A 26,161-nucleotide genomic window follows, 5' to 3' on the forward strand; every position below is an offset into this window, starting at 1 on the left:
AGGATAGGTAAAAAGTTCTCCCATGATATTAATTTTTTTAATTATATGAAAACCCATGTATTTTTACTGTCACGTGGAGAGTGAAGTCACTAAGGCGGTAAGAAAATTAAATTTACAATCCAAGTAAACAAATTACATGGAGATTATGTTCGAGGAATCAGTCAATCAGATCCACTAGGGGTCACTCTATCTCGGATAATGCCATTGCAATTATGGTTATAGCATGCATTGAAGAAAGCTAGCAATCCCTCTTAACTCTGAGGTCACGGCTATAGACCTGCAGTCAAGACAGAATGGGCCGAATTCCTAAGAGAAACATAACGAAGAAAATGGTGGAACACCCCTCCCTTGAGTGAATAATTGAGAATCTCGTAGGCTTTGAAGGAACACATGAGCGAATGATTGGTCATAATCAACGTTTCCAGCTCATTAGGATGCGAAATTTAGTCGAAAATAATTAAAAATACCTACTATATCTGTAATGGGATGGCCTGGTGGTCTGAGAACATACAAAAATTTGCAAGAGGACAAGGCATATATCAAGTCGGAATAAAATTATAAAATCAGAGCTTGCCGGCCTCGGTAGCGGTGGGGTAAAGTCCTTGCCTGCCAAACAAGAGGTCGCGAGTTCGAGTCCCACCTGGGGAGGCTGCCCTTATCCATAGCACAGTTATTCAGGCACGTGTAATTGTTGTGTTTGCTGAAACCCCAATGTAAAAGGCCACTGGGTGCTGTTTTCGGTTGTCTGTGCATAAAAAAACTAATAAAATAAAAGTTTGAGGAAGGCACAAAAATGATCAAATATATTGCTAGTACACAATGAATGTGAACAAGATGCATGATTTTCTTGCCTAATTGCCAGTCGAGGACTTACTATTCTTCATATTAAAAGAAGAAAAATATTTTAGTGATAAATATATAAACGTCATTAACGAGGAGTACAGTATGAAGATAAAATGTAACTCAAAGAATAAGATACCGAAAAGTTACAATATCTGTGGACTACAAAGCTGTGGGAGATATTAACTTCAGAAAATTGTCAATATGTTGCCTTTTAATGAGAGGAACAAAGGCGAATGTTATTTTCTCAGTGGAATTTTCGCAATAAGTGGAACCAAAAGTACAGTGAAGCAATGGCTACTTTAAAAAATATATTGAAGGAAGTTCCTCATATATTATAGCATTTTGTGAAAGTATTTCTTGGCTTTGAACAGACCAATTGACCAACTGATTACAATGAAATGTTTGACCAACGGTAGCCATGGAAAAAGAGAAGAAGAGAGGTTATATTTCACGCAAGTAAGGCCACACATTGAGTATGAAGCGATCATATGAGATTAATCCCAGAAATATTTAACCCGTGCATTTAACAAAATGCAATGGACAGCTGCACGATTCGTGTAAGACTGCTACGGGCGGATGGAAATGGTTACACAGTTGTTAAACTAAGTGGGCTGGGAACCGCTGGCGACTCGGAGGCTTCCTTTTAGGCTTACAATTAGATTACCTGAGCGATTAAGATAAGTTTCAGAGTGAAACGCAAGGACATCATATAAGAACCCAACTATTTTTCCAGGTCCGATAGAAGCGAATAATTAAGAAATAAATGGTCTAAAGGGTAGGTCCGGGAAATCTTTTTCCCCTTATTGTAAAGGACTTGAATAAATGACTTATGCAACTTTGTATGCCTATTTTCTTTTAATGTGTTAACGGATAGTTTCCCGACACTCCCTGCCACACACCCGTTAGGATATAAACATTTTGTGTTAAGTATAGACAAAAAGAGTATCTATGAAAGGCCTTAGAGGACTTCAGAAGGCTCTCGTGGCGAAAGAGGGGCCATGTAATCGATGAAAAAAACACATTTTACATTATTCAGCCAAGTAATAAAACGTTCATTTTTACCGACGCACAGTGGGCTAGAATCGAAAAAAGCTGGCCAAAACCTCAAAATCGATTTTTTTGAGCTAGGAAATTGAAACTTCGCATAAACATTCTCAAATAAATTGTGCATAACTACTCAGATTATTTTGGTCCTGTGTTTTCACTTTAACAATATATGTGAGGTCAAAGTTGAGCAAATTTAGCGAAAAACGACCACCCTCGATTTTTTATGAAAATTGCCGACTTTATCCTCGTGCAGTGGTTTTATAAATAGTTTTATCGACAAAACTGTTATACCATCTTAATTGACACTTCTTATTCTTTCATTTGAAGGGTTTTTTAAAGATTTTGTTTCATCAATAACCATAGATACATAACAAAATGGCGGAGCCTGTTTTCAACCCATTTTTTCACATAAACGTAGAAAAAAAGTAGACATTGTCACCGGCTTACACTAAGTAACTTATATCATGTCGTTCTTTGAAGATTCTATATTGTGAATCTAAAGTCAAACCTTGCACCAATTTGCAACCCCGAATTTTAAATAGTTTTTTCGAACGCACGGACGACTCCGGTTCTGGCCGGTGGCGGCGGAGAGTACGGCGACGCGGCAAGCGGGGTGATGCAATATGGTCTCATTCACTTTTATGTGTGGATAACAGATATATTAGTGACAGAAAATAATCACCAGAAAATAAAATTTATAAATATTGCTACGAATGACTCTCATTATGCAATCGCTGGGCACTGCAAGAGGTGCACTGAAAGGTATCCTTCTTTGAGTGCATTCCATGGAGAATGGACTTAAATCGCGTGCTTAAAGTGGGGAAACGGACTCTTTTACTAACTAATAAACTTTTTAACAATAAGATATAATATATTCCTTAAACGTGGTGGAAAATGGCTCAATACAGTACTTGATTTTGCCGAATTTTTCCAAATCAAGTACTGTCTTGGTGCTTGAAGAGTTCATTATTCTTATCCAGTAAGGTTATTTAATTTATATTCTTGATTTAAAGCAATTAATTACTATTCCTTATGCAGCACAATTTACATGTTGCTCTAGTTTAGCCAGTGCAGATGGAGGTCAATTCATTTTTTCAGGGTTGTATCGAGAGAACGACTAGGAGGAAAACGAATGCAAAAGGAAGATACAGTGACCATCCTCGGAGGCAAGAAGAACTCTTGCTAAGTGGATAAAATGCAACCCCAAGTATTATGTTATGTCAGATTAAGAGGCCCTCTCACTAAGTAATTGTGTCCATGCAGCTCACAAAATTTCGGTGCAAGGGTCTTCGAAAATCTGAAATGCCAGGGATATAATATTAACCCCAGCGATGAGAGAGTGACGCGAGTATATGACTTCATTTGCCCGAGTGAAATTATTGTAGCAGAGGTTATATAAGAAGTTTCCAAAAATGGTTCTGCATCTTACTGCGACTCGAATCTTAACGTACATTTCCACAGATCCAAGTTTCGCGTCGCATATAAAGTGCACTTAAATTTGCAAACACGGCTTTGACAGCAGTTAGGACATGCGCAATATAATCACACGTGGGAACGAGGGCCTATGTCTCATGAATTATTGCTCGTGAGCACCTCTGTGCCTTCTTGTTTAGGTAAAAAATTCTGTTCCTTAGGCCAAGCATGAAACAGGCACGAGTATTCAAAAGTCATCACAATTATTCTAGATTTCCTCTCCAAATAATTTAATTTTCTCTCTCTCACACTGACGCTTTAAATACAATTATGGTATGCCACCAACCGTACATAAGGTCTTCATTCAAGGAGCTGACATTGCAAAAGAGTCCATTCTTAATTGCGACAACTGACAGGGGAAGCGATATAGGCACGGTATAAGGACGTGAGAAAGTTCCGTGAACGGTTGACTAGAAAAATGACACGAGTGGCCACAAATAGGGATTTATTCCGAAGACAACTCCTAATGTCATAACTGATAATGACAAAAATTACGCCAATTAAACTGGAAGAAACACACAGCTTGCCGAAAAATGTAATGGGTCTGTTTTTGAAAAAGGAAAACAATGCTTTAGCTCAGACAGTGAAAGTGATAAAAACTCGTCAGTTAGTGAACGAAAAACAGTAACCTTTTATTGCTGACAGTGATAATTGCAGTATGTTAGTTGGGAAAAGTGTAAATTGTGTTGCTTTTGTTTATGTTATGTTTGTATGGTAAAATATTTCTGAAAGATAACCATTTTGTCAGCAGCGCAGTTTAATAAGAATAATGACGTTGATATATAGGTAAGAGATTTAAATCAATACTTTAAATTGAGCATAAGGCATACATTAAAATGAACTGTATTTCTTAGAAAGAATACATTATTTGATGTGAGTAATATGCCTTCCGAAACTTTTAAAGCTAGCAGGAGTTCAGACCAAAAACAAGTTCGAAGGGCTCGGCACTACAATAATACTATAAAACGACCGTTGTCAGAAGGCCTTTAAATATGTATGGCAGGTTAGGAAGAGGAGGCTATGGGTCATCGAGGGCTCTTGCCTAGAAATAGAGCTTGTTTGTTAAAAAAAGAGTCAGTTTCCCCACTTTAAGCACGCGATTTAAGTCCATTCTCCATGGAATGCACTCAAAGAAGGATACCTTTCAGTGCACCTCTTGCAGTGCCCAGCGATTGCATAATGAGAGTCATTCGTAGCAATATTTATAAATTTTATTTTCTGGTGATTATTTTCTGTCACTAATATATCTGTTATCCACACATAAAAGTGAATGAGACCATATTGCATCACCCCGCTTGCCGCGTCGCCGTACTCTCCGCCGCCACCGGCCAGAACCGGAGTCGTCCGTGCGTTCGAAAAAACTATTTAAAATTCGGGGTTGCAAATTGGTGCAAGGTTTGACTTTAGATTCACAATATAGAATCTTCAAAGAACGACATGATATAAGTTACTTAGTGTAAGCCGGTGACAATGTCTACTTTTTTTCTACGTTTATGTGAAAAAATGGGTTGAAAACAGGCTCCGCCATTTTGTTATGTATCTATGGTTATTGATAAAACAAAATCTTTAAAAAACCCTTCAAATGAAAGAATAAGAAGTGTCAATTAAGATGGTATAAAAGTTTTGTCGATAAAACTATTTATAAAACCACTGCACGAGGATAAAGTCGGCAATTTTCATAAAAAATCGAGGGTGGTCGTTTTTCGCTAAATTTGCTCAACTTTGACCTCACATATATTGTTAAAGTGAAAACACAGGACCAAAATAATCTGAGTAGTTATGCACAATTTATTTGAGAATGTGTATGCGAAGTTTCAATTTCCTAGCTCAAAAAAATCGATTTTGAGGTTTTGGCCAGCTTTTTTCGATTCTAGCCCACTGTGCGACGTTTCAATGGCGGAGTGATTGACCATCGTGAATGTCAACGAAACTCAAAACGAACGTTTAAACGATGTCGACGAGTTGGTTCGCTTCCAAATGAAAAGGAAGTCTTAGACTAAGAGCGCTGTTCGCGAAAAGAGTAACGGATCATTGAGGATACAGTTCCACCATGATGTCGAAAATTAGTTGAGTAGACGGAAGTAAAATCTTTTCGAAAGACGAAAAATTACACGACTACTTCCCACTGAACAATCACGCTTCCATTTCAATTATTTAAGGATGAAAAAATATTCTTGTTTGCTCGTTCTGCTCCTGAATCATCATTATATGAAATGAAATAGCATCGCTCATTCAGAGCGTAGGGATGCCTGCAGGCAGCAGCTGCAGTCTATAGAGAATACGAGGAGAGAAGGACTCTAATTCTCCCAAAAACTCCACCTTCCATTTTTCCTCAAAGCGAATTGTTCGCGCAGAGCCCACGGGCATAAGAATCACCGGGAGTCGAGCGCCGTCGACGGCCATCTGCGGAAGCTCGCCAGGAGGGCGAACGACATAATAAAGGAGAGGAAAAAGTGCAAGTCTAGGGTATGAAGGGTGGAGATGAGCGTGAGGAGAGGAAGCTGAAAGAATGAGAGATGGAATGAAAGGGATACAGATAAGAACAAAAAGGAAGATAGAGGGAAAGCAATGAATTACTCTCACTCGAGCACACTTTCCTAAACTCGAATACTCTTTGAACAGAACGGGATCATCTAGGCATACATTTAGTAGAAAAAAACTTTCTCTGATACCTCTTATATTTTAAAGTAAATGGCACTAACTTCAGCGAGCAATTATTACCAGGCACATTTTAATGGCGATTCTGTCCTGGTCACCTAATTCAAAGTAAATGTGATAATGGGAAGCACAAGCATTGTAATATAATACCTGTGGGGAAAAGAACAAGTTGCGAATATTATTCATATGGATATTATCAGGGTATATTAAAGACATCTTTAATATTATTTTTTTGGGCCATAAATGTTTGACGTAAACCTATGACGAAACATACATCTATGTTTTAGATTGACAGAAATTTCAACTAGGTCTGTCATGAATGAGCTAATATTTCAAATGACCGCGCAATTTGTAAACGAGCAAGGCGTCACGAAAATATGCCCGGTTGAGCGCGAGTGATACCACTTCTTAATATGACCAATGACTACCGTTCCACCGGGCGCTTTAAGACTTTGATTTATTATTGATTGGATTGATTTATGATTATTGAGGCGACTTAACGCCTGCCACATACCTAAATATAAAAAACGTGGCAGTATCTACAGGTAGCCAGTGGCGCCGACTCCATGGGGCCTGAGGGGGCCCGAGCCCCCCAAAAATTCGTTGCAGATGTGAGGAAAAAAAGGTCAGATTTTCACCGGAGTGTCCAGATATCGAGATTCGAGTGATCAGAGTTCTTATGTTGATCATATGACTCTTCTAAAATGCTTAAAAAACTTAAAATTCACTACTTATAAAATTTACCGGAGCAAGGTACCCAGTTTGGGCCCCCCCAATATTTTTTGTAAGTCGGCACCCCTGCAGGTAGCCTAGTGGATGTTGAGAAGAAACACTCGTCCACTGCCAAATATTACAGATGTGGCTCGCAGCATATCATGTAATTTAACTCATGCGTACAAAATTCAGATACTAGCCATAGGTTAAGTTTCGACAAAAATTAACGGTTCTGCCACTAAGTGTGTATAACGTAAGTTTTCAAAAATTTCTGATAAACTTCACTTAATCCATCAATGAACCCTAAGGTTGGTTTTGGTAAGTGGGGATCAAGCTCACCTCGGACTAAGGCTTACGCGAACAAATTTGTCTCATTTCTGCTGAACATTTTTGGAACTTAGTTGAGAATAACTATTCCAGCTGGTAAAGTGAAGGAGGAGTTTCATGTATTTGTGGAAATCTCATTTTTGCCCAAATTGGTCTTTATCTAGTTCTTGCAATCAAGTCTTCAATTGCAGATATATTTGTCACAGCATGGCCAAAGCCCAAGTGGTTAAACGTCACGTGGAGTGGCATGAAAGAGTGGAGAAGAAACATGCGTTTATGTACTCCATACTGCTTAATATATTATTAGTAGGTACATTGTTTCACACCGTTAAAATAAATGCTTTAAATGTACGAACAAAAAGTATGGTTATTTGAATGATATTTCATCAAATGACACAAATAAAATGTTGATAAATAATGCATTGAGTTTAAGTATGAACTGAACTCCATTTAACTGTCTATTTATAATATAAATGTGCCGTTGAATAGAGTTTTCATGCTGAAGTAGAGGAATATTCGCTGTTAATAATTTTCGCGCTTGGTCACGCTTTCCTTCGGGGCAGAGCGCTCTCCCAAAGGGAGCTAGGAGGTCGGGTGGGAATGGATCGAGATGAGCGAACGAAGAGCGAAGAGATGAGGAGAGAGCAATAGATGAAGAGAGAGTAAGAAAGCGAGGCGGAAGATGAGATGGCAAGGGGAGGGGGGGGGGGAGGATAGAGAGAGACGAGGGCTAATTGGAAAAGGAGTTGGCTTGGGAGATTGTTGCGTCGTCGAGGAGGAAGAAAGAGCCTCCGTAGATGAGAAATATATCGAGGATGAAAAAGAGAGAAGAGGACAGAGGGGAGGGAGAGGGGGGCGGTTTCATTGTTGCCACGGTTGCTGAACCCTTGTTTCCTGGAGCAAGGGTTTTTGTCGAGGACCCTAGGAAATATCAACTCAATACTTGAGACTCTTCGCACCCGACTCTATTGCTTGTAATCGACTAAAATTCTAATTAAGGAATGAAAATTTTAATGCTACGTGGAAGCCGGAGTGGGGCCAAAGAACCTAGACAAAAGGCCTCTTCCAATAATAACATAAGGAAAAGATACAGCAAGAAGATACCTCAAGAAGTTTTCATGCTACTTTACTGGTGAGTATTTCACAAGGCTTCGGGGAGAAAAGTGATCGTTATATTTCATTTAGGGAGTACAACAGAATTGAAGGGGATGGACGTCATCATAAAACAACGAGAATTATCTAATATCGGCAAGAGTGAAAAAAAGGTTCCTTTTGCCGGGTATGTTTCGAATTTCGGAGCCAAAGAGTGCATTGAAATAATTATAGTTTAATACAGAATACATACTCCAGAGTTTTCATGCTACTCTACTGGTGAGTATTTCACAAGCCTTCGGGGAGAAAAGCGATCGTTATTATTCTTTTAGGGAGTACAACAGAAGTGAAGGGGGTGTACGTTATCATAAAACAACGAGACTTATCTAATATTAGCCAGAACGAAAAAAATTGTTCCTCTTGCCGGGTATGTTATGGATTTCTGAGCCAAAGGGTGCCTTGAAATGAATACAGTAACCTTCGGAATTTAAGTAATTGATTTTTATTTGGAACCAAAACCTGATATTATTTGAAAGATATTTCATCAATTGACACAAATAAAGTTTAATGAATATTACAAATATCAGCCATATTCCATTCATTATTGCTCCTGATGAAAAAGTTATGAGGTGATACGATACATTTATTTCATCCTAGTGAGTTTTTTATCATCTGAACACATTATTTAGAGACCCATCTTTTGAGAAAAACTGTCATTGTATTTAATATTCCTGGTGCGCTTAAAAATGCCCATTTTTTTAAGGTTAACAAACACAAGTATTTCATCGCTTTTTGATCTGTAGCCTTCTTCTCTAGAAATTCGCGGCGAATATTCGACAGCGGGCTGAACCCTTTCACTTATAAGTTGATGACGTCATTGGCTCATGTCAAGAGGGTCACCGCATCTCAGCTACTCCTTGAGCTGACTAATGGCTCATTGTCGTGCCAAAACTTTTGAGCGATTCCTACCCCCAATTCATACGATCTTCCTGATCTAGTAAATTATCCATATGTATAATGACATCACAAACTCATGACAAGTGGGTGGGAAAATAGGCGTTTATTTACTTTGAATTCTCAAGATAATCGCAGAATGGGTGTTTGTTTCTTTCGGTGTAACCTTTCCCGTTCGTTCCTAGCCTTCCATCCCAATCTATGTGCCGTAATGTTATGATGCATTGCGATTCAGAATACAAGAAAATGAATTTTTTATATTCATTATATTCATGCATTATATTTTGCTTTACGAAGGAAAGAAGTTTTTGCCAATCATAATTCCGGAGAAAAAGAAAAAGCGTGAAAACAGTTGAAAGCTGATAGCTTAATTGAATTGACTGCTGCATTAAACCAATCATTGAGTAGAAACAGTCGATAATGGTCAAATAGCATTCTCAGAAGAGTGAAAAATAATGTTATCACGACGTGTTGATGATAATTAGTATATCAAGTGAAAATATTTATAAGAGCCTAACTTATTATAAAGCTTGGACAAACAAGACAAATTCACTGGAAATATTTTAATATTTAATTTTAATAAGCGAGAGCTCCAATAACGTGGATGGGATCTCAACTTTTTTAGCAGAACGCATCACGTATACAATGGGGTAAAAAAACAAAAAAATAAATATTTGTAACGAGAGGAGACTATTTTTACATCAAGTAAAAGTTTAGAAACACCCTAAAACCAAATTATTATAAAATTTCAGATTATCATTACTCTTGCCGAAAGGTTTCGTAACTAGATGAGGGAAACATTCACAAAATTACTCTTTGAAGCACAGCAGCGCACAGCTTTCGTCTTTTGAAGAGGAACATCGCCAAGCGACATTAGGCTGCAATCAACGAGGTTTAGCAAACAAGCCATTAAAACGTTTGATACCTCTCGGGTAATTAAAACGCTCGATGCGTCACAGTTATAATGCAAATTCCTTCTCGCCTCCGAAGTTTGCCCTCATTTTGTTTCAAAACATGCGCTGCATTCCGCGCAGAAAGAAACGCAGGAAGACAAAGTAGAAGGGAAATATCAACGAGCAATAATATCCCTTAATTTGGGAATTAATTACGCCCATCGCGAGCGATTATCTCGTCGCTCCTTGTCCACCCGCCCAGCACACAACTCAGATCCACCGCCTGCGAAATGTGTCCTTTAAAAAATCAAACGTGACCAGAATAAACGCTTTAATGACTGAATTATATGTCCCTATTCTCACAGGAAGATGGAGATGCTTATGGGACGTAATTATAGCCGTATTTGATTGCTGCGCACGCACAAATTATTAATGCTGACGCGTAATTAACGAGCGTCCTTAAATGGGAGGAAAACACAGAGTCGCTCTCTATTGGTTAATGTCCCCGTGCCAGATTCGATTCTACAGGAGTCTAGATGGGCGAGCATTTCTTTTTTTTTTCTTTTTGGTTGGTAGGCCCCACTATCCTTCCCACCCCACACACGCACACAGGGCTACCAACTGTCCGCACAAACCCTACCGTCATAAAAACGCATAATTCCTCGACTTGCAACCCTTTCTCGGACTAGGGAGGGGAAAACAGCTTTGGTCCCGAAAAGGGCCTCCAGGGGCGCTGGATGGCGGCACGGCCCGCCCATTAAAGAGAATTACAATGCGTCTACGCACGTCATCTTTATGGGCCTCCCCTAATCGCGCTAATGCCGGCAGCATTTATTTTATTATCCTCTCATTTTTCCCGCCGCTTGCTTCATATTTTGCGCCGGTCGGGCGTCACTTGTTCTTCCCAGCGCCCCCTCATCTGCATCCCTTTCCACGTCCGCGGAATTCCCTCGCTTAAATCTGTCCTCGAAGCCACCCATCCGCGGACTGATTTCATAAAGCACGCCTCCTGCAAGTAATCGGGGCGGACTGAAGCAGAGGGTTGGCTTGCGGCGATGCCGAGAGAGAGTGCTCGGGTTCCGCTGAGCATTTTTAGACCCTAAAAACGAAAAAAAAAACCTTCGGGGCACTGATGCACACAAAGTGAATCTGAATAATGGACTCAATTCATACATACATATATAATATTGCAATCTTAAGGTCGGCATACCTGCCGCAACTCATCATTTTTCCCTATCTCTCCCAAGCTAGTTCTTTTATCGCTTTGTGACTGCTCTAACCCGTATCCTTCTTGATCAGTTATAGATATCCGTTTCTTGGTTTTCCCCCGGGGGTTTTTTCACCAACCAATTTTACTTAATTTATAACTGCCCTATTTCTCTTTTTTTTCTAACGAATTTCTCTATCATTGAATGAGAATAGATCATGACTCATGGATGCCGTTCTCTAGTTCTCTAGTGAAAGTACGAATTTTTTCATAATGCAATTCAACCTAATTTATAGTTATCCCAAAACATAAAAAATTTATCCGTCATTTCAGGAGATTATCTGCAGAACTAACTAAATATAACAGTGAATAACCTTCCCTATTCACGTTTTATTTGTTAACTATATAATTTTCCTCCTAGTTAGAATCGTCAACAGAGTTCGTTAACTTAACTGCGGAGACCCGCTCGTTGAAGACGCCATCACTTATAATGATCTGATTAACAAAGACATACACGAGAAAGATGTGAGGGCAGGTCCCGTTTACGCGATATTTTTTCAGAACCGCGGTATTAACCAATGTGCATTCATACGACCATGGTAACCCGTTGCTGCCCTCCTGTGTCGAAGTTCTGACACTCGTCTGAATAAAAATGACTAGCAGAAAAATATGCATTACACTGCAAATAACTTCACCTACCCTTCTTGAAAATCACATAGACTACGCTAACTCTTATTCCCCGATCCATTTTTACTCACAAATTCTCGAAATGTACCGCACTTCTCTACATATTTCCTCTTTTCGGTTCCAGCTCCAGCAAGCAGCGCTGACCAAGGCAAAGTGGCAGCATTACGAACTACTGATACCTTGATAACTTACTGCCTACTCTAGATCAGGTGATAATTAGAGGCTATCGCGGCACGGACCTATAGGACCGGAAGATAATCCTTATGCCATGCATGTACCCTCACCTCTCATCATGCATATTTACTCCTCTGGGCAAGCACAGAAACAAACCGGAGCGATTTGAAAGCTCTCAAAAAGGTTTGGTTTGTCTACTACCGCGCACTGGATTCAAAGAAGGTCACCGTATAATACACTCCATGCTACTTTGCTGCCCCACTGCGACGATGAAGAGCATATTCGGAAGCGAACTCGACAGCAAGCCACGTACTATGAGGGAAAAAAGTATCCCAACAAAGCTTGTGCCGCCACTAATCGCTCCGCGGGAAATTGGGTTGTTATTCTTTGGTAAGAGAGGGAAATTCAAACAAGACAAACCATTTCCTATCTTTGTCGTCCAAATACGCGACCAACTACTGAGTCTCCCGCAACCCAGAGCATGGCTCGCGATGAACTCGTAGAATTGAGGCGCATTCGACGGTATCATGTGCGCACATTGGGAACGCTCCTCTGAATTTTCCTTCGCCTATCTCAACGAAACGGCAAAAATCACTACTGGCCATAGCAAGCTTTCTCTTACGGTAAACAAGAAGGTCAACGAGAAGATTTGATGGGCCACGATTTTGAAGAAGTTTTAGCTTTTCCGGAAGGACTGACGAGCACATTGCCAGAACGCGTTTTTCTTTCGATCTAGAAGGATATGTTCCTATCTTGATTTAACGGAAAGAAGGTTAGAGGGAGATAGCGAGTAAAAGGAAGGCACAACTCCTAAAGATTTCGGATGCGCCTACAAAGCCTAGAGAGGAGTACGAAATACGTTCGAGCCTTGGTCCGAGGCAGGCAAATTCACCGTCATGACCTTGGTGGCTGAAAAAAGACCGTATTTGAATTTACCTCGTCTCATTCCAATGATTATATACCGATAGAAAGGGAATCCATTCTCCTGCGAAGCAATGGTAGCGGTACAAACTCTGTTGGGATACTTTTTTCCCCCATAGTACGTTTCATCGGCGGTACTAGCTCCGTTTCGCATTTCGCTATTTTACTGTGCAGTCTGGTTATTCCTTTCTACGAAGTATTAGGCATTATTTATCCCTGTTTCTACAAAAACCGAATCTACAACAACATATTGTCTCAGTAGATACGCCAGAAGTAATGAAAACAGTGTTTATAAGATTATGCCATAGGCGGTAATGAAATCTCCACAAACACGAACATCGGAGAAAATTGGCAAGATATTACGGTATGCTAAAAAAAACCTTCCGATCTCCTTTGCTTTTCTCTACCGCATTCTTTAAAAATATACTGCGAAAAATTTTCAGCCAATTATAAAGATGTGATGGCCTTTAAGAATGTCCCATTCCACATTATCCGGCGTGAAAATGTTTATTTTAGCACTCGCCTATCTTGAATGCAGTACCCAGACGGGGTACACCTTCCTTCGCCTTGTACTTACTTTAGGAAACTATAGACTCGAGTAGCTTGGTTCAAGAAACAAAAAAAATACTTTATGCGCAAGTTTTCGTCGCAAACTCCTTTGCCGTGGGCGGGGAAAATGTGCGGCTTTGAATAATTTTTCGCAGATGCTGGGTTGGCGAAATATATTAAGTCATTCCAACCGCCAAACTCTAGCGACCTAGGGCACATGCACATGGCCAGTGTCACTGATGGGATATTCCGCCCTCGCTGGGTCTATGATAAAGCGGAGATTTATGACAGAGCCTCGCTGGCAAAATAGCGTTACACGGCTCTTCCACAGAAAAAAATCATCTCTTGCCAAGAATTATTGTGACATCTTCGGAGAAAAAGAAAGAAATCTTTCATTTTGGTTCAGAGTGCTTCTGAGGAGTAGGACCGGCCGAAAAATCGGGCATATATTTTCTTTGAGTTGAATTACGGCGACCAATATATTTGGACACGGACTCACAAATGCACTGTAAGCCCAGAAATATTTGTCTGCATGCGGAAGTAGGGATACAATCCTTATAATATATGACATGACAGAGAGATGAGCTAACTGGGATATCTTTCAGCGACATGGATGAATTATCAAAGAAAACTCTACACTTATAGATAACGCCAACGATCACTTTCTTTCCGAATGAATAACATATTAGCTTTCATTTACAAAATATATGAAATACATGTTTTTTAAGAAATGCATAAACCTTGAGCGAAATGCAGGTGGAGTAGCAAAAACAATAGAAAACTTGCTTTGGGACAAGGCTAATGAATTTGCCTCTACACCATTGATAAAACGATCTACCGAAATGATTGAACAGATACTTCGTCATATAAGAATATAATATAACAAGAATCTAGAATTAAAAAAATAGTTTAGGATAGCTTAACTCGAATGATTGTTAAAAAAAATGTAGGTACTTACTCAAAATATATTCTATCAAAAGTCCAGTGGTGAACTGATTTTGGCGCCAATGATTTAAAAAAAATGGCAGTCTAAGATAGTGCATGCGCAGAGCACGGAAATATTCAGTCTTCAAGTAATGGGTGTGAATTTCACCTACGTTACGGCGGAGTGGGAGTTTGCATACCTTGACTCAATGCAGAGGAAAAGTCTGTTGGTTTTTTATATAAAAATGCGATGTTAATTTACATAAAATAAAGAAGCCTAGGCAGTTACTGTTCCGGAGATAAAAAGGTCCTTGGCTCGTTTTCCGGTCGAGGAAAAGTTTTCGTTTTGCAAATTAATTGAATACCATTCGTACCTTTGGGAAAAAAATATAATACATTTACGAGAGCTTCCAATGTCTCTCAAACTTCTATTTAACCTTATTTTGGCAGTTTTAAGCCGAATATCATAATTCCTACCCAAAAAAAGTGAACTACAGCTTTTTGGTTAAAACAGAAGACGAACAAAAGTTGCAGATTATTGTCATTTACCTCGTTCTTGAGCATTTGAATTACACCTTAACACCTAAGGATTTATTTATTTTGATTGAATTAGCTGAATAGGTTTTTCGCCAATAATTAAATAATCCAGTGAATGAAATACTACTTGATTTTAACATATGTGTACCAATGAAACATTTAAACTAGGAAAGTAGGATTTTAATTTAAAATTTAATGCTGAATTTAATGCTTGATATTGAAAAAAGTATTCCAAATATTACTGATGTTAAATTCTCAAGATTGAAGCCTACTCGCTAAATTGATGTAGATATTTCAAAAAACCTTGACCTTACGTATAAATGCAAACCAAACAATGAGTTTTTCTGCTGTTATCACTTAAATAACGATAATCGCTAGAAACAGTAATAGCAGACCTATCTATGGTTAACCCTCCGGAACTCGCGCTGAGCCTGACAGGCTCACATTGTTGATATTTTCTTAATAGTTCTTGACAAATTCTCAATAATGCGCTTAGATTTTCTCTACCTTTTCCTTACTCTTTTGGCTACGTTTTACATGCGCAGAATATCCTGATCAACCTATCATAAGGTTAGAAAATGATACTTTTGCTTCGTATGCACGCGATGTGAGCCCCTCAGGCTCAACGCGAGTGCTCGCGTTACATTTTTGCTTCTCACCCTTAGCCTATTCTTTTTCTCTGATTGCCTGTATAGACACAATGTAGGCTGTTATGGATAACCTCTAACACTATACTCCTAGTAAAGGATTTTTTTCTGCCAAATCGGCTTGATATTTTGAAAGTCAAAACTATTTACATGGGAGTATGTCTGAGAAGCCACAGTTGCTCATCCTACTGTAAATACAAGCGCGCTATTGTTGACACAAAGTAAGCGTGTATTGATTTCACACAATGTTATAAGGTACGGCTCGTTATATGTACACCTCTTTTCGAAAAGTGTATTCACTTCGCCACTCGGTGGCCATAAAATCCGGAGGACATGGTCATTCTGACAAGAGAGTGCATAGATATTGGAGGTGCTCTTCTCGCTGAAGTTTCAACTGCGCTAGTTCCGCCACAAAACCGTGAGTATTCTGTTTCAGCATGCTGGCAGTGATTTTTTGTTTGCGAAAATTATAGAAAATACAAATAATAACAGCAAAGAAGACAAAAAAATGATAGGATAGCTGTTTTCATGAGATATTTGAAAAATTTGACAATCGTAAAAGTTCTTACATTATCGGTGAATACACAACCATTTATGAGAAAATTGTGAATTTTCAAGGTCTTTCGCATTCCAGCAATAAATCCCAAGTATGCCTAACAAATACGGGATACTAAGTTTTGCTTTGCTAGTTAGTTGCTAGAATATTTTATACTTATAACTTTGAAGTGTGCGATGGTAAACCACCTGATGGATCGTTTTCGGTCAACAACAGCCCTTCTGATATCGTGAAGAGTATAACCTCTCCATCAGCAGTACTGGTAGAAATATTTCGATTGACAATTTATTCGCCAGTTTTTTATAGTAAATGAACTCTTGAATTTCCGACTTGCCGTGATTGGAACAATTCGGAAAAATAAGCGGGAATTGCCTACTTTTTTTCGTTGAAACAAAAAAATAAGAAATCCAGTTCATTTGATTTCTGCAAGAACTGTTTTTTTGCGTCATACACTCCAAGAAAGAATAAATCTGTGTTTATGATATCAACCATGAACTATAACAAAAAATGATGAATGTAGTGGAGATGAAAGAAAGCCAGAAATGATACCTTTTTATGACATGACAAAATCGGGAGTAGATACACTAGATCAGTTATGCATGGCATACTATGTATCAAGAAATGCACGGCGTTGTCCTATGCCAAGTATTTACGTTATGCTAAATATTGCTGTGGTAAATTCCTGCATTTCTTTTTCCTCGGAACAAAAACTTAGAAGTAAAATCTCGGAGAGCGTTATTTAGGCAATTGTCAGCTGGGCTCGTAGATGAACACGCGTAAATAAGGGAAACCATAAAATCGCTCCCCAAATAGTTAGGGCTAATTATAAGACGAGCCTATCAAGACTTACAGATTAACCAAAGGCAACTAAAAAAACAGAGAACCCAAAGTTCACTGAAATTTTGAAAAATGTGTGCAGACTGTGGATACACGAAAAATATATTTACCGGGTATGTCTGCGAAAATAGTGGAAAGTGTATTTGTCTCGAGCATACTCATTTATTGTATGGCGCATGCTTGCAGAGTAATGATCATAGCTAAGTTTGCCTTATAATATTCGTTCTGTCCTAATATTAACACTGTGTTGTGGTTTTACGAGTCAATAAATCAGTAACTAGTAAAGGTAATATATTTTATATCACACTCGATATGAAGAAATAATTACATATTTTATCGACGTAAATGGACTTGATTTTCAGGAAATGGACCATTTCAGCATTATTAGTTAGATTTAAACAAAAGAAGAGGAAAAATAATCGACTTTAATTGGTGAGGACTTGAAAAAGAAAATTGAGCCTGACAGGCTCAGCGCGAGCACTCGCGTTCCAAAAAGGGGCGCGAGTCCTGCAGGGTTAACTCATTCCGAAGCTGAATCAGAAACTAGCTCATGCCTTCTTAGGTTCTTAAATGCTTTCACGGCTGGATAAAATGATGCCAGGAATCTATTTAGTTGCTTAATTGTGAGAAGTAATCAAATTGAAGTTGCACTGTGGTAAGGAATAACTTAGTGAAAAATATTCCTAACATTGTGAAATGTAAGCCATATCTTTGGCTATGCGAATTTGAAATTGTATCTAATTTTAAATCCATTATAAGCTAACATTTTCACTTCGTTGGCCTCGGTGGCGGCGAGGATAGGTCCTCGCCTACCATACCGAAGGTCACGGGTTCGAGTCCCGCCTGGGTAAGTTTCCCCTTCCAGGACATGGGAGTGTTTGATGGTATGTTGTTGATTGTTTAAACTCCCGATGTAAAGGCCACATTGTGCTGTTTTCGGGGGTAATTGATATAAATAAATACTAATAAATAAATTATGCAAATGAAGAAAATAGAGATGTCCCTATCTTATTTACACTAAAAGAAAGCTAAAAACTTGCATGGTTGCAAAATATTCAAGAGAAATGTCGATCATAAATAAAAGTTCTTGTGTTTTTTATTAAAACCATAAAGTGACTCATTATTTTAAATAAATTACTTCGTGCTTGAATATGACCCAGGCGCTATTTTAAAACTATTTTTACGAGATTTCAATTAATGGAAATATCATACCAGCCATCACTTTGTTACACAAACTCTTTAAACCAAATCAAACGCAGTCATGGTGATAATTTAGGGTTTTCGACCAAGTTGAACAAAATCAACCGCAATTTCATTACTTTGGCTTGAAATGGCAAAAAAGGTCAACGACCAATCACTCATTCAGAAAAAAGTTAATGAAAATTTTGGACCGCGCGCTGGAAAAATTACCACGGATGCACGAATGAATCGCGATTTTTCTCACGAGTGACGCGAAAAACACTCCGAAAACTGTCCGTCATTTCAAAAATGGAGATCCAAGCCGGCGTTGAGGAGAACAAATTTTTGAGCGTATCAAATCTGTTCGTGTCACAAGAGTATAAAAACAAAACGTGCACATTCCACTTGGAAACATTGCATTCCATTGTGAGGGCACAAAAAACTAACTCAACTTTAAATTCACCTGCGAATCTTTAATTAAATCTTGTCTAAACAATTTTCCAGCTGTAATTGGAATGGACCTTACTTTTGCTGTGTTTTCCTCTTCAAAAATGATCGTTCATCAATCCGTGCCCTAGCAGTCTTAACATTAGCATGCTTTCTGTCTCCCTTTCTCAAGCCAAATCCTATAGCTCCCTGGTATTCTTCAACCCAGTTTCCTTATTCATCTGCCCCAACTACTTATATCTATGTATTTTTCGGGGTACTTCGCCTAAATTTTTTTCTCACCATTACATTCCTCACTTGATTGCAGCAGCTTATCACATGTCAATGCCCCACAGTCCACTTTTTCCTCCTCTTCCTCGGCACTTCTTTAATCAGCCTACCATGCAATTCAAATGGCCATAATGGACTGATATTCACCTGATTGAGATTTGAATTGCATCGTATGCAGATCTCATTATTACCTTAGATAATGCGTCACAAATACGGGAAACCTTATCAAGAGACACGATGATCTAATTAAAACACTCGAGGAAGCGAAGAACGGCAAAGAGAGGCTTAGATTGGCTTAGAAGAGCACGGCTTAGTATGACATGCATGGAGCAGTTTAAGAAGGATATTGTTATGTTCCGGACCTTGCCGGTTCCTAACCTTCTTCACTGCGACCACCTCTGAGGTATGAATGATTCCAGCATCTGAGTTAAGCTACGTTCCTGGCCCGTGGGTCCTTTCTGGCACACGACAATATTAATCATATGCGCATTTATTTATTTTAATTCAACGGCTGATGTTTATTTTATTTCAACATATCCAATGAGGCGGCTTGCAAGGAGGTATGTATGTATAGCTGTATCCTTGCTCCAGAAAGAGAGATAACGGCACAGTACGATGTGAATAATAACACGAAAGTGATGATTGGCACGATATTGCACTCATTGAAAAATGGATATTCACTCGGTAACCAGTGGCAAGAGGTCAGGCTGGTGACGGGGAAGTTTTGGCAGTCCGAGTGATTTGTGGCGGGTTTAACGTCGTTGGTGCACGGTGGCACCCGGAGGAGGCACTTGAAGTTCAAGGGACTCAGAAAGGCTGCGATTCAAGAAAACGAAAGACAAATTGGCTTTAAATAACTTTTCCTCGGAATTTTACGCTGAAATTTTGCTTCTTTGGGCCGCAAATGCCAGATATATGCATGTTTTGTGCTGAATTATTCGCTCGAAATGAATGATACTTTGAAGCGCTAATTTGAAAGCGACACGAATTTAATGTATAGATATGGCATGAGACACGCTTTATAATTTCCACCAATAGTGATCTTAGCAGCGAAAAAAATTATTTGGCTTAGTCGGGATTCACGCCCGTATCTCCCACGCATGCTGCAAATTACACCAGCAAGTCATCTTCCTCCATTGTTGATCCCGGGATTGTATCCCGGACGAGGAAAATATTTTTTTTCCATGACGAATTTCAATCCGTGATAGAAATTAATCGGAAGTCCTGAGAGTAAATGCACACCGATTCACTTTTTCAATGCATCAATTTGGCACTTCATTGGGTGATTTTCTCGAGCATATTGCAAAACACCGATATTCTCAAATTGGAAATTTCAAAATAGAAATGCGTTTTGCAACTCACCATCGATGACGTGGCACGTGAGGAATATTTCGTATCCCTCTCGGAAGTGCGCCGCCGAGCCGGTCACCTCGTCACCGTTGATGTCGTACACGATCGGACGAGTGGGAGGCACTGAAACGAAAGAAATAAAATCATCATGGGAGATACGCAAAAATCAAAAAAAAGTTACAGCCCTAACTATTCAATACACACACGCACACCACGCAGCCGAGTTTAAATATGTTTTACCAAAACGTTTAGTTAATAAGGGCATATCATCGCATTGGAGAGGCGAAAAGTGATGCTTTATACGCATTTTCCCTCAATTTTAGAAATAGATGGGAGAGTTTCAAAACTAGTCACGTTTTTCTCACTGTAATTGATGCCGTGAGAGATAGCTAGCAGGTGAAGGCTGAATAAACCGTACCAACCATGAAAAATCCTCATGCAGTAGCAAGACTAATGAGAATGCAGTGGTTAATGTAGAGAGAAAACAGTTTATGGATCCGTATGGATCCATCATCAACAACGGTCGTACTTCCACCTTATTTTAATCTATATTGACAATAATGCATAAAGATAGTTGCTTAATTTCCCTCCACCGAGTCGTAACATAATATCAGTTGCAAAAATATCGTGAAAACCGTCACTACACCAAAATTTGAATTTTCATACAAGTACTTCCTCAGATGACGACATTCTATAGTTGATACCAGGAAAATATTGACAGGTGTCTAATACATGTATTTTTTAAATTTCAAGATGAAAATGTACGTTTTGAACGAGAAATGCGAGAGCGTTTATGGCAATAAATGTAAAAAAATGATTAAAAACCAATGTTTATTTTCTAACTAAATAGAATAAAATAGATAAACCTATCTTGACCCAAGGTCCCATGTTTAAATTTTACAGATGAAATACCATAACTCAAAACCAAAATCGTGGTTCTCGACCGCCGAAATTTTCTAAATGGGGTAATATTTAACATCATCATATATTTGAAATTTTAGTTTCAGCATTGTAATGAATAATTACGTAGATAAAAATCAATTTAAAATTGATGCGCACCATAGTTTTGGTTTTGAACAAGTAGTCTATGTGTAACATTTTAACGTGAGAATTTGGACCATTGTATGGTGTTTTATTTTCTTTGCTTCCACTCGAATAAAAATGTGGCTTCTACAAATATTTTTTTAAATTCTTGTTACAATGTATTCTTTATAGTTAAAATGAAAACGTGTATTTCCATTGATTTTAAACTATTTTATATGGTAGTCAAAATTATATTTTATATAAGTGAGGCCAATAAAACAACAAATAGCTTATACTTAATAAAGATTGAAATAGTAAGGCCTAAAACCATTGAAGACGCACAAATGCAACAAGCAAAAAAATTTAAAATTGAAAAGAAATATTGACGACCTTTGTCTAGATTCGAACACAGTATTGTTTATTACGTTGGCAGTACGATATCCATTGCGGCAGAGAGCACATACCTACTTTAAAGATGAAGAAATAATTCATTTAAAATTACCCTGTAGCAGAGCGATTACTACAGAAGTGAATCATCTAAGTCGGCCACTCACACAGCTTCTGAAGGCCTTAAAATATCGTAAGGCATTTGTTCTCATCTTTTCTGTTCTGTACTAAAAATTTCAAGGCGATTGAATTCAAAGGCAAAGTCGGGCAGTGGGTAAAATTTTGATTTGCGAGATTTTGTACGCACGGACAAACCAATAATAATAATGAAACGTCTTTATTGGGCGAGGTTGGGACTAGAAAGTTCCATCTTCCATATAACCTCTCGTCAAACATGAAATATATGCAATTAAATACATTGTCAAGTTGCTCGTGAAATTACATGCAGAGAAATTACATAAAGACATAGAAGATCCATTTTCAATCAACAATTAAAATTATAAGTTAAAATAGCTTCCATTTACCGAGTGTAAAAAGATGTTAGCAAACATGGGAAAGACCTAAGTATACTGACTGTCGTCCTTATAGAAAAAAACCCACTACAGGAGAACGCCCACACAAGAAGGGGGCGTGAAAAACCTGCGAAAACCTACTGAGAGAGCTAATGTAAACCTATCTACAAATACAATAACCAAATGAACAGACTAGGGATGAACGGATCTAGGATTTTTTTCGGATCCGAATTCGAATCGGATCGTTAATTTTCGGAGCCGGATCTTTCGGATCGGATATTTTCGGATCCAAATGCATTTTCAAATTCCTGCTATTAAACGAAGTAATTATTCAAGTTTATTCTGGGTACGTACAATCGAAGGAATGCTTTTTAGAATTTCATGCACATTTTAATATTTTTATAAATTAAAAATCATTTATATAGGCTTTCATGTTGTTTTTTTTAACATCTTTACATGCTCAGGACCTAAACTGTTACGCTTGGGTTTGGAAATGAAAATGGGATAAATCTTCGGATAAACCACTGACCAGTGGCGTAGGACAAGAATCGCATGCGACGGCACATTTGAAGAGAGAATCGGAACTCTTTCCACCCTTACGGGGCGTTGCATTCACTGAAGCTATCATTTAAAATTTCGGATCCAGATCCGATGTCTTCCGCGACTTTGGATCCGATGAAGGGCAATATCCGCGGATATTTGGATGCGAGGTATCCGATCCGAGCATCCCTACAACAGACAAGAAAGTGTCTTCATACGAACGTCGTGAAAAGACGAAATGCAGGGGGTTGTGATCGGGTGTTAAATGTTGGATTGCAGGGACTCACCGACGATGCTCAGGTTGACTTTGAAGTTCCTCGAGGGGGAGTCGAAGAAGTCGATGCGGCATCGGTAGACGCCCTCGTCCGATGGGACCACCTGTGACACCCGCAGCGTCGCCGTGGTCGCGTCGTCCCCGGGGTTGAAGTGCGCCCTGTTGCCTAGGTCACTGGTCATCGCCCAGTGGTGAGCCGCACCCACACCCTTGCCCCTCGCGTCCAGACTGTGAGGAAAAAAGAAATAAAAAAACGAGGAATCATTCTCATGGGGAATTCGCAACAGAAATATTTGACCCAAATGTCATGAAAATGAGAAAAAACATTAAAAATGTATTTTATGCAATTCATCTGTGATATTCAGTTCATATTTCAAATTCAATTGCCCGAACCTTAAACCCGAAGGTTGGTTGGGATAGGTAAGGGTAAAGTTTGCTATTTAAGGCACAGTCATGTGAATGCTGCACATTTTATGTAGGGGTTTCTTTTCCTGGGCCACCTCACACTTCGAGGATTTTCTTTGATAGGAATCCGAAGAATTTACGCGGGAATTGAACCACGGACCCCTAGGTGAGTAGCCAAGTTTTTTATCTACTGGAATACTACGCTCCCCAATTTTTTTTATTGTGATCATAAAAACAAAATGCGTTTTGTTGGGGCTTTTCGCCAGGTTAATAGCTGGATAAATTCCTGTCATTATCGCAGAAAATGACCGGTGAACTTGTAACCTTCTCCGACAGAAAATGCCGGATTGCATACTATCTTCAGCTTTCGAAATATTTTGTTATTGAAGAATAATTGAGACCAACTGAATTGCTCACATGATGAGTATAAAGGTTCTAATTACAGTAGGAGATAAGAGAGATCATTGAACAACCCTCGGCAAAATACGAGAGAACTTAATGGGCCACATTATGTGGCACGATATTCTGATGAAAATAATCTTTGTAGAAAAAATGGAATCGTTGAAATAGCAAAGGGAGGCCTTGGATTGGATACAAGCCGAAGGTGATTGAGGATGAAAAATAGAGTAAATATATTCTGCAAAAATATGTGATTGGAGTATTAAGTGGAGAGATGAGTCAAACTAATGTTCGCATTGATGACTCGTGACCATGAGGAGAAATGATCCTTTGCGAACAACTTGTTCTTTAAAAACTTCATCTAATAACGAAGAAAATGTATCTCAAATATAATCATTGAGTATCGAACTACAAATAAATCAACATAAACAAAATCGTTAATTAACATCACGGAAAATGACCGAAGGTATCATTAAAAATATATTACTTTGTGCCCGATAAATTTATTAGGAAAAAGAAGCAAATCGAATTTCTTCGATAAAAAAATGTAGCAAATTTTGTAAATATGAATTATTTAGCTAAGTAAAACCAACTAGATTGAAGAATTTGAAATCCCACTGGTTGTCACCGTGAGATTTCTGAAAGAATATCCAACTTATTTTACTTCGGGTCTATTTTAACTTTATCTTCAGTGTTATACCATCTCATGCTTCAATACATATGTAAGTACCCAATTTATTTCACGCGACTTCTGAAAGTCTAAACATAGCTGACATCGACTCAATTGTGAGGTTTACATTTCAGGCTTCAGTATGCACCGAAATAATAGCATGTTTTAAAGTGCTTTGAATTTGGGTCCCACGTATCCTATCTCATTCGTTTTGCATCCCTATGGAAACATTTCTCTCCCCATTTCACACGATAATTGATCTATTGTGCACCGGAGAGGGTTTAAAATCAGATGTGTTGCGAATAGAGTGCGTCGCCAATAATTTGATTCCAGAGATCGGCCGCAGAGAGTTTGCAAAAACTATCGCGGGGTGGGATGGCGAAGGGACGAGTATTATGAACGAAAACTGAATTAATCCTGTATCGGCGGAGCAATCAGGGCGCAGCCAAGCGGAAAATTGCATCGGCACACACAGGTATAGTACCCACACCCCCCCACACTCACTGTCGCTCGCGACTTTTCCTACAATAGCAACCGAGCTGAAAAAAATTACTAATTTTCTGGTGAATTACACTAAATGCCGCAAACATGTGGCTCAGTGCATAATTGGATGTTTCAGGCTTAATCGACTTCGCCTTTTTATAGAGAAAAATTAATATTTGACCGGAAAAAATGATCTCAACACACGCAACATGCCTGTGTAAAATAAATTATTATGCTCTAACTCGTTCATAAAATTTAACTCAGCTTTATTTAGGAAAAATAAATTTTAAGAGCTCAATATGAGCTGTGAAAAGCCAATATTCGCGGCTTTTACTTTAAATTGACGACTATTAACAGCAAGGACAATAATAATGTGCATAAATCTGATAAAAATACCAAAATTGGAATGTTTATTTGCGCCTCCATATTTTCAGCCGTATTTAGTAGAACGTAAGACGTATTTGTCGGAGATGATGAAAAAGCCTATTACAGTGGAAATTTTCAAGTTACAATCGATTCAATAGTGGACTTTAATATCACAGACACGACACAATACCTTCACAGCGTTCATTAATCACCATGGATTATCAATCGTAAGATCTGTTAAAACAGCTCTCCACTCATTCACCCTGTCAGCAACTATTTATATTTAAATGCATTTCTTTCCCTCAACACCCTTAATCAACGATATATATTATTGCTTTACTGTATTAAGGTTATAAGATTACTTTTCTTTTATGGTAAGCAGATCGTTGGTTGTGCTGATGAGAATTCAGAACCAACTCACCCAGAAAGCCACAATATATTTTGTAAAACTTAGCTCATCATAAAACAAACATCACTCGTGACATACACGCCGAGCGAGCCGCAACACCAGTTTTCCCAGCTGGATCCATCTCCGTGACGAGGTACACTCAAATTGTCTAAATCAACTACCCCGGTAGCCAACTCAATAGGCAAGCGGCAGGGTGTGTCAGCGAGAAAGTAAGAGCGCGTTGTCCAGGAATTTGACAGCAAAATACCACCTGAAATTTATTGAAGTCCTCCATTGCTCGGTGGGAAACGAATTACAGCCTACCTTCGTAATTTAATAAGTTCAATAAAGAAATCTAATAACATTACTGACCTATACGTTTCATGCGAAACCTTCTTGTGGCGCTCTTTCCTTCTTATTTTCCTTAT

The 26,161-nt window shown here is 38.7% G+C and overlaps 1 protein-coding gene across 2 annotated transcripts in view; it reads right to left on the minus strand.

The window, feature by feature from the left end:
* The window catches only part of LOC124167583 (nephrin), a 952,155-nt gene that overhangs the window by 305,501 nt on the left and 620,493 nt on the right, over positions 1 to 26,161 (minus strand). For both annotated transcript variants that reach the window (XM_046545557.1, XM_046545556.1), the window contains exons 3-4: positions 23,036 to 23,250; positions 20,299 to 20,409 (exon numbers count right to left, since the gene is read on the minus strand). In XM_046545557.1, the coding sequence (XP_046401513.1) occupies positions 20,299 to 20,409; positions 23,036 to 23,250 (326 nt within the window). The remainder of the gene's footprint in view (positions 1 to 20,298; positions 20,410 to 23,035; positions 23,251 to 26,161) is intronic.

Source organism: Ischnura elegans, chromosome 11, assembly GCF_921293095.1.
Source record: "Ischnura elegans chromosome 11, ioIscEleg1.1, whole genome shotgun sequence".
Taxonomy (NCBI): domain Eukaryota; kingdom Metazoa; phylum Arthropoda; class Insecta; order Odonata; family Coenagrionidae; genus Ischnura; species Ischnura elegans.